The sequence below is a fragment of the Cavia porcellus genome, unplaced genomic scaffold (assembly GCF_034190915.1).
Source record: "Cavia porcellus strain 051 isolate PalLab524CR breed Dunkin Hartley unplaced genomic scaffold, mCavPor4.1 scaffold_1, whole genome shotgun sequence".
In the NCBI taxonomy this organism is placed as follows: domain Eukaryota; kingdom Metazoa; phylum Chordata; class Mammalia; order Rodentia; family Caviidae; genus Cavia; species Cavia porcellus.
Genome location: NW_026947484.1, coordinates 156064070 through 156084171, shown reverse-complemented (window position 1 = coordinate 156084171; position 20102 = coordinate 156064070). Strand labels below are relative to the sequence as shown.

The following is a 20102-nucleotide window of genomic DNA, read 5'->3' as shown; positions in this document are numbered from 1 at the left end:
CCGCTCGCTCCAACATGGCTGCCCCCATTGAGCGGGAGGAGGTACGGGAAAGTGCAGAGCCCGGACTCTACCTCCATCACGCATGGACCGCAGCGCAGAGTTCAGGAGGTGGAAGGCGCAGGGTCTGAGCAAAGCAGACCTCAGCAGGAAGGGCAGTGTAGACGAGGACGTGGTCGACCTTGTACAACTCCTGAACACGCAAGAGCAGTTTTTCACCACCAGTTCCTGCGCCGGCCGCATCCTCCTCCTAGACGGGGTGAGGCCCCCTGTGCTCTCCCAGGCCGACCCCCTGGTACCCAAGTGATCACAGGGCCCCTGTGACTTCGTAGCGCAGCGTCCAGGCTAGCCCGTCTGTGCTGCTGGGCGATCTCGGCTTGTCTGTATTGGAGACTTAAAGATGAATGAATTAGATCGGTGTTTTTAAAACAATTGTCTTAATCGCCTAGGAGTCTTGTAATAAATTACGTTTTGGTGTACATTTGCAGCTGTGGCCCAAATCATAGTGAAACTGCCGGCCTGAGAACTGTCTTAAGAGGCCAAGGTGTTCGTTTAATTTTCTGAATACTTGAAGAATTGTTCATGTAGCCACATTCACGCCAAACACTGCATTTCAACCGTTTTACCAAATCATCCTTTCTCCATCAAGGTGATCGTTGCCTCCTACTGGCTCACTTCGTTAGTACTGCTTTGGAAGTTTTTCCATATAATAATTAAGTTGTACTTATAATAGGCAGGAAAGTTAGATAGAAATTAATATACAATCAGAGAGGGACTGGGCCCTCAAGGAAGTCAGCACAGATAGACATCAGTATCATGGCTGGAGGTGCATCTGACTAAAGTTAGTCTCATGTTAACCAGGCCTACATGCCTCCCTAAGCAATAATCAGTAACTTAGAATTATACTATAATTAGCACCACCTGATCCAGTAGTCCAACTAGGCAACAGTCACCCAGGTTGATGACCAGAGCATCCCTTCCCTAAAATGCTTTTGTTCTTTCCATGGACTCTTGCTAGTGACTTATTTTCCTAATGGATCAATATTAGCTAAGCAGCTATAATTGTAATCCTATAGGTTGACTGAAGTTTGATTCATGCTGTACCCCTGTTGTGACTTTGCTGTGTAAACTACCCCTGAAAAGGGCCTTGGTCACCACCTACTTGGGTCCCATCCTGGAGATCCAGGAGCTTTTCTCTCTTTCTTTCCAATAAAACTTCCCTAACTTCTTCCTTTGATTCATGACTTTTTTCTTTGATGTTGAGAGACATTTAACTTGGCACATTTGACGTCATAACAGGTTGGAATCATATGTTCCCTGTATCAGTAATAGGAGATAGTGAGTGTTAAAGTTCTCAGGCTTTCAAGTAATGCTACTTAGACTCTAAACCAGTTGTAGGAGTTATTTGGCTATGTGATCTTAGGTACTGAGTTGCCCACTAACTGATGATAATAAAGAGTACTCAGTGGGAATGTTGTGGGGAGAGAATGAGATCATTTATTTTGAACATTTAATCATGCCTGGCTCATGTTAAGCATGCTTTAAAGTTGGCTGTGTGTTCATTTTATTATCAGTATTAGGAGTATTGAAGGTTCATATTTACAAGTTCATTCTTTAGGTCCAGCATTGACTACTCATTTGCAGATTTCCTAAGTTAGCAAGGCCTGCTATTTTTATATTGCTTCCATTTCATCACAAGCATTGACACTCTTGTCACACATCTTCTCTTCTTTCTGTCCCTCTGCCCTATTTTGCCTGAATTTTAGCAGTAGTTTCAAAATTAGTCACTGAACCACTATTCTCTTTCCTTCAGCCCATGTTACACACTAACAGGTCTGCTTTTTTAAAGCAGAAAACTTTTGTTCCTCACATTTTTTTGCATGGGAAAATCCACCCTCCACTACCCTTAAAAGACCCTATTCTCCACTACTGTCCTTCATTTAGTTACTGTAACTGAACTGTTTTCTATCTTATATTTACCTTCTTTCACTTTATTCATGTTTTACCCTAGAAATGTTTCACTTTTCTTTTCATTTCTAAGTTGTGATTCCCAAAATATGTCTTCTGGGTATGCGTGTGCGCGCATGCACACGCACACACACACTTGGAAGTAATGACCACTTCTGAACTGGCTCAGAACTTTATCTGAACCTCTTTCATTTTATTTATTATGTTATACCTTGTGATATATTTTTAGTGTGCCTTATTTCAGACAGGATTTGGAGCATATAAAAAATACACAAAAGATAACCCAGACATGACATTCGTTTCCAAATCATGCCACTGCGTCCTGTAACTTGGTAAGGGTGGACCCGCATTTGGCTCTGAGGTTTATAGGAGCCAGCATAACTCAGTACATAGGTTATTAAAATCTTTACTCAAGAGATACACAACTCTTGTTGGTTCCAAGGCCAGACAGTGACCTCCCATGGGCCCATTGTATAAATAGTTTCTTTGTAGAAATATAGTGATTTCTGTGCATGTGGTTTCCTGGAACCCCTCTCTAGTATCTTAAGGGTAGGATCTGTATATTTAATAGAACTTTGCAAATAAACATTTGTCTGGCTTCAGTTAATGTTAAGATCTTTGCCTTCCTGAAACTTTGAACTTTTAGTTCTAGTTCCCAGTGGGACTACAGATGAAGTGTCATACAGAAATCTCAATATGTATGTCCACCAGAAGCCAGGAAAGTTTTAAAAAACAGCACAGATATCTATAAAGAATGATAGGCCTTGTGCAGTACTGGACAGTGCTATCCTACCAATAAAACAGCTACAATACAACTCAAATGCTGCTAGTGTAAAATCCCTTATAATTCTTTTCTGCTTATAAAAAATCATATTTCAGAAAATATTAAATATCTTTATCTTTAAAATCATGTCAAGTTATTTTGATTCATTTTTGTTTTGTGCCCCAAAATATTGAATCATTTTCATTAACATTTAAATTTATTAATTTAGGAAGCCTTTAATATGCTCTGCATTGTACTTATTTTTACAGGTATTGTATGATTAAATTATTGTATTTATTGTTGTAGGGTATAAGTGGTTTTGAGATTCAGAAACAAAACTGTTGCTGGCTGCTGGTTACCCACAAACCTTGTGTAAGAGAGGATGTGGTAAGTTTTGATATGTAAATTTATAAGTAAACTTTTAAATTCATAGTTACTTTAAATATGCATGGAAAGAATAGGACATTCAAGGTGATTTATGTGCATAATTATAATGACTGAAGATTATAAAGCCTAGAAAGCTTTCATTACGATGGCTTTTCAGGGTTGGAAGAGATAAAGTGGAAGTATAAATATGTATGCAGGCATTACTTACTGTGACTCAACAAAACACATTCTTTTGGATATAGCAGAAAGTTCATGGACATCAGACATACTGGATCCAAATTTTGAATTTCACTTCTGTCATTTAATAACTCTGTAGCCAGAAACAGATAATTGAAGGAGAAGGGGATTAGCTTTGCCTGTGCGTTTGCTAGCCTCACTGATATAAATAAATTGTACATTACTTACCTGAATTGCTTCTGGGAAATCTTCATATATGTGCTCGGTTATTTATTTTCCTAAATTCAGGTGTTTAGATGAGTTTATATTAGTTTGTATTAACCAGACACTTTTCATTCCTGGCGAATTTAGAAATTCAATTCCATTTTATATAGACAGAAAGGACAGAGGAGAATATGGAATCAGTCATTGCTGGCTCAGGTTTTCGTATGTTTTCTTCAGGCACTCTGTCTTCCTTTGGGTACTGGTCCCTGCATTCTCTTCTGCTGCAGATGATTATTTTTGTAGCAGGAATTATAGCTGCCAGCAGCTCCAACAAAAAATGACTTGCTTTGCCTAAGATTCATGTGTCATTCCCAGAGAGGGACTCAGAGTTGTCCTGCATGGATTCACTGCTCTGCCTTGTAGATCAGTGTTTTTGGCTGCTGAGATGATACGGTATCCTTGATCAGACATAGGCCCATGGATACACCATGGAGAATTATTGAGTTTCAGAGTCATGATTGATAGTCCCACCTGACCCAGATGTATAGGGAGGGAAGATGCTACTTAGGAATGCTGGGCAGACAGAAATTATAACAGTCGTGTAAATTCTAGCTCAGAGTTCATATTATATGTTTCACTAGTCGGTCAAGCTGTGCCACAGGATGGACTGTAACAGTGCAGCCAGAGACAAATGCAGCTAAATGCCATGCATGGAAGAGACAAGAAAATGATTGGGGTTGCTAGGAACAGACATGACCCATACCAGGCTCAAGTGGTACCATTTTTACTTACATCAGGAGGTTAGAGGGTTAGAGACAGTACAAGATCCAACTCCTTATGATGTTTCAGGACCTGTAACATATCCAACAAGGGCATTGTGACTGTATCCGCCCCACTTGGTACTGCAGTAGAAGGATCCTGACACTTATTCCATGAGACCTAAGTCCAGCCTGTTGGGGGAGTGCCCAAGGGCCATTAATTTGCTTACTTTTAAATGATGCATGTGTTAGTAAACAATTCCAAGGAACGCTTACTTGTGCCCTGTACAGAGAGGATAGAAATGCACTGCCTGTGTTCTGTGGTTTTTTGCGTGCAACATGATTAGGAGCTTACTAGTGTTCCTGTATGGAGCACAGCCCTTCTTGGGAACAGCAGAGGCATCAGGCTGTGCTTGGATGCCTTCTCTCACAATATACCTGTCTCTATACCTAACATCAAATTTAAACAAGGTCCTAGTGCAGTGGGATCGTAGGACAGGTTCTGTGTGATGAACATAGCATCTTCAATGTTGTACACAACCGAAAGGAAAAAGCAACTAAGTTTAGTGAAGTCTAGAGATGGAAGGTTTGCTCAGAGCAAGTGCACTCATGTTAGCAGTAAGGAAAATGGCACGTGTACAGAATATGCTGGGCTTAAGGACTTAAAATTTGTGCTTGGCCTAGAGTACCTTCCTTAGGGTTTTTTGAGAGTGTGGTTGACAGCATGATTGACAGGGTGCTGAGTCATGCCAGCTGTGTGGACTGCGTGTGCTTTCCCATAATTTCCTCAGTTATAATTGGATGCCTGGGTTGTACTCCATATCTATGAACCTTTAACAAGCTCCAGGTGAGGAGAGGTCATTCATTGTAGGTCGTATAGGCAGGCTGCCACACATGCACCTTGATTTGGAAACTCAGGAATTTCCAGGGGTCTTTGTTATTTCTAGCTCTGTTTCTTCACAGTGGGTTTTAGAACTAAAATCAGGGACACTGACCCTGAGGCATTGCCCAGGTTCTGATGAGTAAAGGTGAGTGGTCATATAGCCCCTAACTGTACTATCTGTATTACGGGGCAGTTTTCACATGTCATATTCCTTAATGAAAAGCCTATGATAGAACAAAGTTATATATAGAGAGAGAGACAGAGACAGAGAGAGATAAATAGTTGGGAAAAATGGTACAGAAGGTTTATGGAAGAATTGGAAATCAAGGCTTTAAAGACATATATATATATAATATATATAATATTATATAAATATATAAAATGAGAAAATGGAGAAAGCAGAGGAAAAAGGTATTACAGAAGTAGGCTGAAGGTATCTACAGCTATCTAGGAAAAACTGACATGGTATCCAAAGTGTCACCGAAGGACTGAGTCACACACTTGTGCCTGATGTTCTCACTGATCCTTTGTTTAGTTGGCAGCTCTGAAGAAAGCCAGTGGCGATGCAGTTTTGAAATTTGAGCCATTGGTCCTTCACGTGCAGTGTCGGCAGCTACAGGATGCACAGATTCTGGTAAAGTGTTTGTACTTGGCATTTATAGGTCTGATCTTGAAAAATACACACATTTACTGTCCTAATTTTTATCCATTAAGATCTATTTGTTACTTTTACTATTATGAAAAAAGAGTACCTGATAATCACTGGCAAACTTCAGTATCCAAATTAGGGTTTCTGTTTCTGCTTGACCTTTCTATGGTTGAAGTTTACTTCAGCATTTTATGTATTTTATAGTCCCAGCCAATTGGGAGACAGGAGAATCACAAATGCAAGGGCAGTCTGGCCAAGGTGGCAAGAGTCTGCCTCAAAAGTAATTATATAAGTTCATTTTTCTTCATTTAAGTGAGTATTAGGTAAACATGTGATTAGTTGTGGTTCTGTTTCATTCCCCTATCTGTTGTTATACCTTTTATATGTTTACATAGAAAGTTAAATTACATCACAGCCTTCACTTACAAGAATGCATGGAGTCCCAGTGTGTTAGGCACCTGGGCACAGAGATGAACAAGATGAGAGACCATCAGGTTTCCTCTGGAGGTTAGGAGACCACAGAACAAACAGTTGTACTGTAAATAAGGACAATAACTGCTGGATGCAAAATGTCCACAAAAGGAATACAGCAACCCGGAGATAGAGCATAGCATGAAAAGTGGCCATTAGACCAGGCTTCCCCGAAGAGGGTTCTTTAAGACAAGACTTAAAAGGAACAGAAAGAGCTAAATTTACAAATGGAAAGTAAACATTCCAAGGGGTGAGAAGTTATATACACAGTTTCAGAAGCAGAGAAGTGCTTGGCGTGCTCACAGAACGGAAAGAATGAGGTGGAAAGGGGAGAGTGGACCAAAAGTAGAAGAGAGGGGAGACAGGATCAGGTCATTATGGATTGGTTTCTAAGTGCAAGGGAAAGTTAGTGAAAGGCTAATTGTCAGTGGGATGAGACTTGATGCGGTTTATTATCTGGAAACCTCCGTTCTGCTCAGCACAGGGACTCGGTCACAGTGCACCGGGTGGGAAGTAGCCTAAGAGCATATCCCTGAAAAAGGTGAGAAGTGGATGGACTCAGAGTATATTTTAGTGTTTGAGTCAGTCAGATGGTGAGGTTTCCTGGAGAAGAATTGCCCCAAGGGGGAGGAGGAAAGGAAATCACAGTTCACGCCTTAGCTCTGACCTGAGCATCTGGCTGTCTGTCCTTTATGCAGATAGGGAGCACTGGAGACTGGCAGGGACAGATCAGACATTCGAGTCACATATTGAGTGTGAAATGTCTTTAAGACACCTGTCGTAGATGCCAGACACTGTCTGCTAGGGCTGCCATAATACAGTGACTTAAAAGAAATCTATTTTCTCACCGTTCTGGAGGCTTGAAGTCTAAGATTAAGGTGCCTGCAGGGTTGGTTTCTCCGCCACTTGATTTGTAGGTGGCCGGCTGCTGCCTTTCCTCTTCAGTCACAGCACTGCTGTCCTTTCTTGTAAGGACACTGTTCAACCAGAGTCATGTCCCAAGGGCTCCTCAAGCTTTGTTATCACTTTCAGGCCTTATCTCTAAGTCACTTTCTGGCTGAGAGATTCACACAGGGCCTTTGAAACCCTATGACAAGTTCAGGCAATTTCACACCTAAGTGAAAGCTTCGGGTAGTGTTTGGACAGAACTCAGAGGAGAGGAGCAAACTGGACTGCGGATACTCCCTGGGGAGACACCAGGACAGGTACTTAAAGCCATGCCCGTTAGATAGGAACTGGTATCGGGATGGAATGGGGAAAAGCACCAAAGCTAACTGGAGCTTGACCTGTCAGATGGAGAGTGGCACTGCTTATCGAGGTGAGAAAGACTGGCTATGAAAGAAGATTTATAAACGTAGAATCCATTTCACTGCAGAGATCCAAACTGGAAAAAGGATGCATCCACATACATGTGATCCTTAAACCAGGAAACTGAATAGAATCTCAGAAGGAGACTATGTACTTAGAGCAAGGTGTCTCACCTGTGGCACTGTTGACATTTTGGGTCAGATAATCCTTGTGGGGGGCTCCTGTGCACTGTGGAATGTTTGAGTACTACCCCTGGTCTCTACTCCCTGTATTCCAGTCCCCCAGTTGTGACACCTTGGCAACCAACAGTGTCTCCGGATGCTGCCAAATGTTCACTGGGGGACAAAAATTATTCTTGATTAAGAAAAGAAGAGGTCCACAGCTGGTCCCAGGGCTGCACGTAGACATATAGATGTTTAGAACTGATGAAACAAGGTAAAGTAACTTATAAAGCCACACCAGAAATTCAGAAATTTTACACTTTATATGCTTTCTTTCTATTTTTTTTTCCAACAAACTGTAGAATTAAAAAGGATGCTGAAATAATCTCTGTCTTTACTTAGAGAAAGCATCCCTCTCATATAAAAGAGCATTTTGGGGGTTTTTTTGTTTACTTTTATATAGCATGATTGTGTTTTGGTTATCTTCTGCTTTAAGGAAATAGTCACCAGCCAGATGTCTCTGTGCTTTGTTGAATTCTAGTTTTACTCTTCCTCAATGACATTTCTAAAGTTGGAAATCTGGTATCTCTAACAGAAATTCTCATAGGGCTTTTAAACATGTCCAAAGCCAAAAGACCTTAATGGGGGGGGGGGTGTATATATATTTCCGCCCCTTAAAGAACTGAACAAAAGACCTTAGTAGCTGAATATCCGAATTTAACAAGCTGTATTTTCTTACAGCATTCAGTGGCAGTTGATTCTGGTTTCAGGAACTCTGGCATCACAGTGGGAAAGAAAGGAAAGACTATGCTGGTAAGGCAACTTCGGGCTGAAAGCGAGTCTTCTGAGTGTGAGAGATCCAGGTCACTGAATAACCTCATTAGACTCCTGCTCGTATGCTCTCCTCTCTCAAGTTTTCTCTTCCAGAGACCTTCAGTGACATAGTCTTTCCTCCAGGCAAAGTCCAGAGCTTGGATTTATGATTGAGTTCTTATTGGACCATACCCTGCTTATTTTTAACTAGATCCTTGACTCTGTCCCCCACAGGCTGAGTGGTCAAGGCTCGATCAAATGAGCAACACGACCTTGCAGTGTGAGCCACAGAGCGGTAGAAATCTTCCACTGCCCCTATTTGAACTTGTGCAAGCTCCTTAGTCCCCCCAGGTCTCGATTTCACCGCTGTGTCTCGAGTCCAGAGGGTGCTGTGCAGCCCGTGGGGAGCCAGCTGTCACCATGTTCACTGGTACACAGTTGGCTAAAGTTGCTTACTATCACAGTGGAAAACAGAGTAGTCATGATAAATGTCATAAAGCCCTCAAAAATATGTACTCTCTTTCCTTTCTCAGAAAAGTTTGCTAGCCCCTGGCCTGGACGATCTTTCAGCCCCAAAGTCCCTCCTTCTTTTGTCCTTCCCAGGCCAAGTCAAGCCCTGTTGGGATACGCCCCATTTACCCTAGCATGTAACGTTTGTTTTGAATTGTTCCAGAATACTCTGTATTCTAGCTCCCTAGACTTTTTCTACCTATTTTTAACAAATAACTTATGTTGAAAACAGAATGGCTTACAAAGCAAGACACCCGTGTGAAGCATGCCGAAATAGAAACTCAAAGTCCACAGTAGTACTAGTTTGTTTCCTGCGCGCGCATGTGTGTGCGCGCGCGCACACACACACACACACACACACACACACACACACACGCGCGCGCGCGCGCGCGCGCGCAGCATCTGGTGGCCCTCGCAAGAACACCTGCATTTACCTTTTCCTCCTTGTCTTTTCTTCCTCCCGCCTGTCACACCAGTACCCACCACAGGCCTTTGCACTTGCCTTTGTGTCCCGTTTGTCATTCCCCGCCTTTCCCATCTGCTCTTCCTGCTCTAAGGCTTTTCCTTGGCCCCCTCCAACTCTTAGAGTCCCCGCCCCCTCCTGAAAACTCAGGGTCCCAGATGTCTTCCCTGATAAGCAAAGCCTTGCCCAAACTGTTTCATATCAGTTCATTCCTGGTCGTCTTTCTCTAGCACACTCACCCTCCAGCCTTGTAGAACTGTCAGTTGCCTCCCGAATGCATCCTGCTGTTCTGTGCCTCTGTGCCCACAAATGACACATTGCTCTTGCTGGAATTGCCCTTTTCTCAGTTTTATGTCTGGTGAACACTCTTGTAGCCTTTAAACCCAACTCAAATGCTGCCGTCCCCATAGGGCTTGAGTCCTCAGACTTAGCCAGTTGATCCTGTTCTACATTTCTCTTGCATTTTGTACGTGTGTTTCTCTGTCACCTCTGGGGCATTGTCATTCCTTGCCCATCTGTTTATTTTCTGTTCTAAAGTGAGCTCTTAAGCGCCAGGACCACTTTCTATTCCTCTTTGGTCTCTGTACCTCACAGAGAGCTTAGAATATTGCAGATGCTCAGTGACGTTTGATTAAGTGAATTTTATTGTACATAGTGCAACAGTAGAACAATCTGGTAGCAAGTTTGGTTGTTTTTGCTGTGTTTCTTAACTTCTGTCCCATGTCTGGAATTTGTGGACTGTTTCATTAGCAGGGTTACTAAGCTGGGAACCCTAAAGCACAAGGCAGCTGTATTCAGCTCAGGCAGCCTTAGGAGACTCCGGCATCCCATCCGTCCCTTTTGATCTCCCCATGCAGTGTTGTTATGGTTCCATTTATTTTTCTTTAAATTGTGTACTAAAGCTTTCTAAGCCATAGTGAGATTGAAACTGTTAAAAGTTATTGGATTCCTTGATATTATCTGCTTTTTGAAAGACAATGTAGAGAATGCCTTTCTTTAGAAATGACTATATATGATGGGAACATCTATTTAACCTTACTTGGTTCAACTGTGTTCAGCCTAATTATCATAAAGCACAGACTTATGCACTGTGATGCAGCTGAACCATGTTCAAACCCAGCCACGGCTGGACCTTTTCTTTAGTTATCTTTAGTGCCTGCGGTGCATAAATCTTTATATCTAAATTGTTTTTTTCCTTGTAGGCTGTCCGGAGTACACATGGCTTAGAAGTTCCTTTAAGCCATAAGGGAAAACTGATGGTGACAGAGGAATATATTGACTTCCTGTTAAATATAGCGAATCAAAAGCTGGAGGAGAACAAGAAAAGAATTGGAAGGTAAAAAATGCTACTCCTTTATGCCTAGGTTATCTTTAAAACTATGAATATGTACTGTCTTTAGTTTACAGTCGCAATTGCTTATCTGCTTGTAGTTTTATTATGAACAAAGGAAAGATCAAGCACCGGGGATTTAGAGGATTTAGCTCAGCAGCCTAAGCGCCTGCCTGGCAAGCGCAAGATCACAAGTTCGATCCTTGGTGCCAAAAAAAAAAATAGAAAGATCAAGATGATAGTAAGTCAGACTGTGATGGACGCTAAATGGAACATAAATGGCAGGTTTCCTCAGAGCTAGTTGGATGTGTGGCATTAAAGAGACAAATTAAATGACTCAGGAAAGAGCCCAGCAGCAACAGAACCCAGCAATAGGTTGATGGCAGCAAGGACAGTTGTGTACACCACCCCTTACAGAATGAGAAGTGCCGGGTTACTTTTAAGTCTAATAAATATTTTCATACCTCTGGTTCCTTAATTCCCAACTCTTGTCATAGAGTACATCTAGAATTCTAGTAATTGCCCATCTAGGAAGGAGATAGCTACCAGTTCATACATTTATACCTCTCTTGTTCCTAAACTTTGCCTCTTGGCAATGAAACTTAGCATTACTTTCTTTTTCAATATTCTCCTAAGAAGAGAGTTTATATATAAAAGATTAAATCTTGTACTGCCTTCCATGCACTAAGATAACACCGCTGACCTACTATCACCACTTTGGACATTTTGAGTTACTGAAGAAGAGATGGCTGATTGGATATCATTTATGATTTCCTGTTTTCCTTCTCCTTACACATATGGCCACCACACACCACATCAGTTACTGCCTAAATATCTCTTCAGCCAGTGTCCTGCTTGCTGTCACTTTCTTTACTCAGGACCACTGCAGCAGCCAGATTCACTCGTGGCAGGATGTTTCTCTTATGTATCTTTACTGTGTGATTTGCCGCATCACACAGAAATGTGAATCATGTCTGTAAGGGTCAAAGGAATCTATTGCTTGGCCTGTCTGCTTAAAATTCTTTGAAACCTAATACTTTTTTTTGAATCATCCAAGACCAAAAGTACCAGTGATAGTGGCATAGTGTGGTGAAAAGAACTAATTTTCAGAGGCAGAACTGGATTCAAATCCTGATTCCACCAAGTTACTCCTTGGCTCCATTTTTCTTTAACTCCTGGAAAAAGCATATTTTGAAGAATAATTATTAGTATCCATTAGATCCCATGTGCATAATGAGTGTAATGTCATAATGAGTGTCATAGAATAGCCCTCTCCGCTGGCTCATGGAGAATAAACCTATAACCACAAGACCAGGTTCCTCATCTGAACCATAGAACTCACCAAAGTAATTAGAGTATTTTCTTAATTCTCCCAGTGGTGGTATATAATATGTACCATTTTAGAAGCATTGGAGAGAAATTAATTATATCAGTGGATGTGTTAGAGGATGAGGGCTTTATTTTTAGCTGAACCCTGGTTGAAAAAAAACAAACTGTGGAAATGGGGCCACTAAGTACAAACATTTGCACTACAGCAATGTTTTAGGTAAGCTCTGGAGAGTACCCAGCCAACCCACTGGACCCTAGACTTAAACTACACATGAGCACTTAATCGTGCCATTCCAAAAGGTTACTACATTTGTTAGGTGTGGGACCGTGTGCTAAAACAGGGAGGGTAGTGAATCAGTGTTCTCTGTTTCTTTTCTTGAATTTCAACAAGATTATAAATATAACCCAAGAGCAACTAACTATACACCTGGTGAAGGTAATTGAGTCACATTCACCAACTGTAAAATCAAATTATGCTTCAAATCTATTGACTCAGAAATATATTTTGAGCATATAGTATGCATACTGCTATCACGAGAGCCATGCTCATCATATAAAATCAGGGAAAAATTAAAGAAGGGTAAAAGTGTCTTAAGATACTGATTAGAAGATTACATATGAATTCAGAAAGTGAACAAATTAGCAGGCTCCTTTAGGAACAGCTGTGTATTCTGCCAAATGCAGAGAAAGAGTTACTCTTCTAATGTAGAAAAGGGAAAAAAAAAAATCAAACATGGGGTGATGACTTCCACAATCACATAGAAGAGCTAAAATTGTCTTGTCGTAGGACCAGTTTCATCATTCAGATGTCTATAGGAAAATTGTAAAAATCTCAGAAAACCTAATGGGTAACTTTCCAACAACAAGACATATTCTGGGAACGTGGAAATCTTCAGAGGCAAAATATTCCTTTTTCAAGGAATCTGCTTCTGAAAACATTGGTCCCTAAGCCCACTTCTCAGTAGGAGGAGGCGCACACAGGAGGGGCAGCTGAGTTCCTCCGGGTGCTGGAGCTGCTCAGGGCCAGGCCTGCAAGGAGCAGCCTGCTTGTGAATAGCTGATCTGCAGACTAGAAAGGACAGAGACTGACACCAGGCATAGGAAAATCATTTTACACATAATGGCTTCCAGGTGACAAAGAAGAAGTTTGAAGTTCTGATTCCTAACTACAAGAGGAAGAATTTCTTTGTGTCTATTAATAAGAGGTCAGGACATGAATCAGATGAAACCTCCATCTGACTGTGAGTGGAATTAAAATTAAGCGTGTTCTTCTTTTCATCAGCTATGTAATAAGAAAATGTTAAATAAAACATAGAATAAAAGGGCCGAATATATTGGCATATAATATTGTTAAGAATAAAGAATTCTGAAAGACAAAGTTATTGAATCTATGTCTAGTGGTGGGATTTTTTTAAAAATTCCTTTTTCTGTGGTAAAATATGGGTAACATGAAATTTACCATTCTAACCAGAGGCATTAAGAATATTCCCGTGGTTATGTGACTGCCACCATTGCCATCTCAGAGTGCTTTTCATCTGTTCATCGTAAACAGACTGTGTACCCATTCAACCACACTTCCAGCCCTGGGTAAACACTACCCTATTTTTTGTCTCTGGGAATTTGCCTATTGTAGAGATTTGTTATGGTTCAGGTCTTAAAGACTGCCGCAGAATGTCCCGTGCTCCCATGGCACCAGTGTTCAGAGATATGGGGTTTGAGAGGCGATTGCGTGAGAACTCTGTCCTCACGAACAGATTCCTCCATTACAGATTCACAGCTTGCTGGACTTGTGGAGAGAGACCTTGGTGTGAAGCAGTCTCTCTCCCTCCTTCCCTCCCTCCTTCTCTCCTGCCTGCCTTCCAAGAAGCGAGAAGCTTGCTTGCCACAGGCTCCCTGCCCTTGCATCTGCCTCACCTCAAGCCCACAATGATCATTTGCCAAAATACGTCTCCTTAAGTTGTTCATCTCAGGTGCTTTTCACAGTAAGGAAAGCTAGCTAATACTATCGTTCCCGTAGATGACCCGACCCCATACATTTGCCCTTTTATGTGTGGGTTGTCTTCTTGACTTATCTACTCTGGAGCATTTCCTTTGTGCTGAAGGCTGAAAATTACTTCCCTGGATTTATAGACACTTTGCTTATCCTTTGAGCTGGCAGTGGACAGGTGACTGTTTCCACCTTTGAGCTATTAAGAATAATGCTGCTCCAAACAGTGTCCAGTGTCTCTGCAATCGCTGCTTTCAGTTATTTTGTGCATATGCCCAGAAGAAGAGCTGTTGCATTGTATGGTAATTCTCCATTTAATTCTCTGAAAGCTACAAGACTGTCTTCCACAACAGCTGTACCTCTTTAACATTACCACCAACAAGGAGAAATCCGAACCATATCCTTGTCAATGCTTAGTATTTTCTGACTTTTTGACAATAACCAAGCTAGTAGGTTAAGAAGCAGCAGCTCCATATAGTCTTACTTTGCAGCCATTCCCTACCAATTAGTAAAATTCGACATCTTTTCATGTCAGCCATCCGTATTCTTTAGAAAAATGTCTGTTTAATGTCTGTGGGTCTTTTACCTATTTTGAATTAAGTTGTTTGGGACCTTGTTGTTGACTGTAGAAGTTCTTTATATATTCTAAATATTAACCATTTATTGGGCGCATGATTTGCAGGATTTTCCCCATTCTGAGGATTGCCTTCTTCAGTAGTATCCTAAAGAGCTTTAATTTTTATGAAGTCCAGCTTTTATCTTTTGTCTTTTGTTGCTTGTGTTTTTGATGTCTTACCCAAGAAATCATTGCCAAATTTGATATTGTGCAGCTTTTCCCGTTTTTTTCCTAAGAATTTTAAAATTTCACTTCTTGGCCTTTAGGTCTTTGAGTTACTTAAAAGTTAACCAATGGCTGATTTTTAACACTGGTAAGCATACGACTCCGTGGAGGCCTCACAAAGCCTTTGTTGGCCATCCTGTTTTCTAGTAAACTGCTCTCCACATTATCTACAAACTCCTACATACTCCTGTGTGATCCAGCCCAGTTTTGTTCTCAATCTCTCCCAGTTTAGATAGATGGACCTCCTCTGTTCTTTGCAGCAAGGATTATCTGATATTTCTAGGATAACCTTTACTCCATCACAGAAGTGCTAGGTTTTCATGAGGATAAACAAGTATTTTATTTTCTTTCAAAAATACACAGAGGAAGCTATAAAATATGAGAGACAGCTGGGCACTGCAACTTAGAAGCATATTCAAACGAATTCTGCTCGCACACCTAAAATAGTAGCATAATGAGGGTTCAGTCAGTCATGGAAGTAACTCCTTCAACCTGGGAAGTGGCACATACCCTACAAAGGCACAAGACACTATTAGGTTTCAAAAAGAATTTAAATTTGGTTGTGATGCACAAATGTAATCAGTGTAAAGGATGCCTCGTGGCAGGAGACAGTGAGCCATGGGTAAGTGCAGGCGGGATCTTTGTGGGAGCCCTGGGAAGGGAGCTGCACGATGGGGAGAAGGAAAGGCAGCAGTGGAGAACGAGGAGTGGCAGTGCTTATGCCCTAAGTAGGCGACACACCCAGAAGACAGAAGAGAGGATTTCTGTCCCATTGCTGCAGCCCTTCCTGGCTTCCTTGTGGATTTCTATTTTTCTTGTACCTTTCCTTGTTCTTCAGGATTCTGTTCCTGGGTGTGGGTTCCGCTACTTCTGCTAGAGGGATAGGTCTTACGCGTGTCAACAGGAGAGATGCACCCCTGGTGAGCTCCTACTACTTTATCAGATGTTTTTCATGGCTTGCCAATTGTGGCTTTACAGCCCTGCAACTGTCATTAAGCCATGACATCTTTTCAGCACAGATCATGTTCCTTGCCTGTGTTTCCAGTACCAGGCACAGGCCTGTCACTCGCATGTCATTTTATGAAGTAGAACACTAGTACTAAATCAGCTAAAATCCAAATATATGCATAGCAGAAAAGTCACCTGTGATATTTATCATTGCTATCAGCCTAAATGGGTGTGCAAGTGGGCCTAGATTTTCTCCACTTTATGTTCCTGTTTCAGAAGCAGGAGGATTTCTAGCTTTTCTTGCAGACAATTCCCTGACCCTGAAAACCAATTCATTTTTTTTCAGGGTTACCTAAAGTTCTCTCTCTTGTAGAGAGTTAAGTAGAAGTTGTCTTACAGTGTGATGATCTAGACTAAAAAAATAGAAAAACTGAAGAAAATTTGGTTTTCTTTCCTTTGGGGGATGTATCATTGCCTGAATGTACTTTTTTATTTATTCAGAGTTCTCTCTGTTGCCTGTAGCTAACAAAAATGCACTTCAAGTATTGTTTTTTTAGAATGCTGTGTAAAGGGTCATAGTGTGAGGCGAGCACATATGATTGCAAAACAGACTTCGGACTTATTCTCAAAGGATTTCTCTTCAAAAAGGGAAAAGTAATATTTGAAGTTGTTATACTTGATTTTCAGCAAGGAAGGACCTTTGTGGCATTTTACCAGTTATCTTTTGTCAACCTTAAGACACAGCTTTGAATAGTTAGATTCTTTAATGGGAAATTAAAGTAAGGCACACAATATATTTTTAAATGTGTTTGAAAAGAAATTGTCTACAACCTGTTAATTCTTTGTGATATTGAAAAGATAATTCAGTTCTGCCTTACTTGGGATCAAGTGCAAGCAGAACACTTGGGCTTTCTTGGGATAAAGTGCAAACCAGAAAAAAACACCTGGCCAGGTAGGCCTAAGGTTCATGGGGAAGCTTACCTCTGAAGCACAGCAGCTCAGCAGCTCAGGATGAGAGAAGGGCAATCTCCCTCTCGTAGCATGCCCAAATCCATGTGTCAGGTCATCCCTTGTGGGCAGTGTGGAAGAGAAGAAAGCCAGTCCCGGAAATCACCCAAATGGTGACAGGACTTGGAGGGAAAGATGGTACCGAGTGTAGTTTCCATAATATATAAGGAACTGAGCGAGATGAGGAGACGGCTGTGAGGAGTGGGGAAGCAGCTTAGCCTGGGAAAGAGTAGATGAACCTATTGAATTCTGAGATCAACTCTCAACCCTGTGGTAGCTGCAATACAGACAGCAAAAGCAGCTCCCACTGAGAGGAGTGACAGGAAATAGTGTCACTGGGAAGCCAAGTTTTAGTCAAGGACCTAAAGAGTGCATTGAAGGAAAAAGATGTCATGATGGAACAAGGCTCAAATGTTACTTGTCCATGTGTTTTAGTCCTTTCCTATACCTCCTTCGTGGACATTGATTTATTTATTGAGTAAATTTTTTAAGCATCTATTATATACTAAGTGCAGTAAAGTGCATAAGTTCTTAGAACACAGATACGTAGTAATCTTGCAGTGTGTATAGTAGAGCTGTGTGGGTTATTTGCAAGTCGTGGATATTTGTGCTTTTAGAATTTTAGAGCCATTCCAAGTAGAACTCAACCTGTTCATTGAATTACTAGTAACACATGCCTATTATCCAAACCAGTTGAAAGGCTGAAGCAGGAGGATGGCAAGTTTGAGGTCAGCCTGTGCAATCTAGCAAGACTCCGTCTCAAAATTTAAAAAATAATAATAAAAAGTGTTGGTGTATAGGTCAGTGGTAGAGACCCCATGGATCCAATCCCAAGGAAGGAAGGAAGAAAGAAGGAAGAGATCCATAGCTACCTTTTTTATTCAGTATTTGTTCATTTGTTTATTCTGCACATCTTTACTGAGTGTTCCAGCCCTATAAAAGAATTTAAGAAAACAAGTCAACAGGCCCTTGGTCTCAGGAGGTCTGTGCTCCATGAAAAGGGTCATTATCAGGAAATCCAGCCAGACACTGCGCTCAGTAGCCACCTGTCTCCTGTGTACTCCTCTGATACCCCCACCAAGCACACAATAATAATACCACCTTTTATAAATGAGGAAACCAAAACAGTGAAGTTAATTGGAACTCAGAGACCTCAGCTTCCCCACTAGGCACTGATGTCTGACACATGCAAGGCACCTGCTGCCTGGCCACATGCACCAAAGGCTCCTGTGTTGAGCAGAGTCACAGGGTGACATCAGCTTAGAGAAGCAGGGACACTCATTGCCAGGGAGCTTACGATGATTGTGGCTCAAAGTTAATATTAAAATCTAATGGAAAAGTGAAAGAAGGGAAACAATAATTTACATTTTAAAAGATCAGATAGCTACTAATGAAAAAATATTCCACTTACGAAGAAATGAAAATTAATGAGATGCCATTTTCACCCATTAAAGTAGGGCATGTTTTATCATCACGTCTATGAATGAAGTCATCCCTTCCAAGTACTATTACTAGAAACATATGTTTTGAACATTATTCTAGAAAATACGCAGTATTGGGGCTGGGGATTTAGCTCAGCGGGATAAGCGCCTGCCTTGCAAGCAGGCAGTCGTGAGTTTGATCCCTGGTACCGATAAAAAGGAAAAAGACAAAAAAAAAAAAAAAAAAAAAAAAAAAAAAAAAAAAAGAAAGAAAGAAAGAAAGAAAGAAAATACGCAGTATTGATCAAGAGTCTTAAAATGTCCGTGCCACTGATGGCGAAGCTTTTAGAGCTTTCAGTGATACAAAGAGCCTGCTGCAGCATGCATGCCGTAGGTTCGCCACCAGTGCTCTATATCTTTTAACCATGTAATTGCGCTTTTAGATACCTGTTTTAACGAAACAACCAGAAATCCAGACCACATCATTTTTCAGAAGTGTTTATCATGCTGTCATTGGTATTAAGGAAAATTTGGAAATAAAAGCCAGTCTTGGTAATGTTACTGTTCAAAGTAATACATTGTAGTTTATTTTGGTAATTTGAAAAATGCTTTCAATAATATTAAACTTGAAAAAGAATGTGAAACTTTGTATTGGTATTCTGATAGTGTAAAAAATAGCTACATGTGTACTAATATATTAATTCAGACTACATTAATAAAATAGGAAAAAATTGAAAGTGGCTATTTCTAAGTAGAGATGACCTAAATTTGTGTAACTTCATTTTTCAAATTCTCTCAAGTCTTTTATGTGTATGATCTTTTAAAATAAAGTAATAATTTCCTTTTTTTTTTTTTTTTTTACCCTCTTGGCTTAACGTTTGGGATAGAAATTGAGGTTGGGTGCAGTGGCAGAAATTGATTCCAACCCGATTTTCAGCAATATTATTAAAGAATTGAAAAGACATTCATTTTCCTAGTCCAACCCTGATAAAGACACAAAACATACTGTCCCTCCAATTATTTTACACTTATAAAGGTAAATATAAGAAATTGTCAAATTTTGTAAGTTCCAGGTGTGTTTCAGTCATCGATTTGCAAATACATGATAAAACAGTAGGATTTAATTCTTCACAGGTTTTACAACTGTCTACAACGTGCTTTGGAAAGAGAAACAGTGACTAACTTACATCCCAAGATCAAAGAGAAAAATAAACCATCTTCTTCTCCTAAGAAAGAAAGAAACACAGCCAACGCACAAGGAAAATGTAGCCCTGAAGAAAATGAAAAAGAAATTGAAAAGGAGGGCTATGAGGAGCTAGGAATCAGTGGTACTATCTTCCCTGAAGATTACTAAGATTTAATTCTGAAGTATTTTGATCGAATATTGTTTGTAATAGATTTTATAATGCTCTTTATAAGAGCTTTTGTAGGCCTGGTGATGTAGCTCAGTGGCACAAATGCCTGCCTGGCAGTTACAAGGTCCTGAGTTCGATTGTTGGGACAATAAATAAATAAATAAAACAGTTTTTAGTTGTCAAGTGTATTAGTTGTTGAGTGTTCCTGTCAGAAAAGCAAGATCTAATTTCTCAGAATTTTGGAGAAGCCCATTTTGCAACCACAGGTGGCCTTTTAAAAATACCTTTGTATACTGTTTGCTGATTAAATATTGCCCATTTTGGGCATACAACAAATCGCAAAAATAAAATTACAATTTTTAGTACCTCTC

At 40.7% G+C, this 20102-nt stretch overlaps 1 protein-coding gene across 3 annotated transcripts; it reads left to right on the top strand.

Moving 5' to 3' along the window:
• Positions 1 to 55: 55 nt before the first annotated feature.
• Tyw3 (tRNA-yW synthesizing protein 3 homolog) lies at positions 56 to 19902 on the top strand. Of its 3 annotated transcripts, XM_063258229.1 has the most exons (7): positions 56 to 256; positions 3035 to 3115; positions 5673 to 5771; positions 8468 to 8539; positions 10715 to 10848; positions 15838 to 15919; positions 19511 to 19902. In XM_063258229.1, exons 1-7 carry the CDS (start codon positions 83 to 85, stop codon positions 19556 to 19558), a joined length of 690 nt encoding a protein of 229 aa, XP_063114299.1. In that variant the 5' UTR covers positions 56 to 82; the 3' UTR covers positions 19559 to 19902. The 3 variants fall into 3 exon arrangements, with proteins under 3 accessions (XP_063114299.1, XP_023416995.1, XP_063114305.1); XM_023561227.2 differs by lacking the exon at positions 15838 to 15919; XM_063258235.1 differs by lacking the exons at positions 15838 to 15919; positions 19511 to 19902 and adding an exon at positions 13303 to 13549.
• Positions 19903 to 20102: the final 200 nt, after the last annotated feature.

Bases quoted from the DNA above. Each gene is read 5' to 3' on its own strand.
- Tyw3 (XM_023561227.2), top strand. From the start codon at position 83: ATGGACCGCAGCGCAGAGTTCAGGAGGTGGAAGGCGCAGGGTCTGAGC. The intron at 3,116-5,672 runs GTAAGTTTTGAT...TCCTTTGTTTAG, and splicing joins CTTGTGTAAGAGAGGATGTG to TTGGCAGCTCTGAAGAAAGC. The intron at 10,849-19,510 runs GTAAAAAATGCT...AATTCTTCACAG, and splicing joins AACAAGAAAAGAATTGGAAG to GTTTTACAACTGTCTACAAC.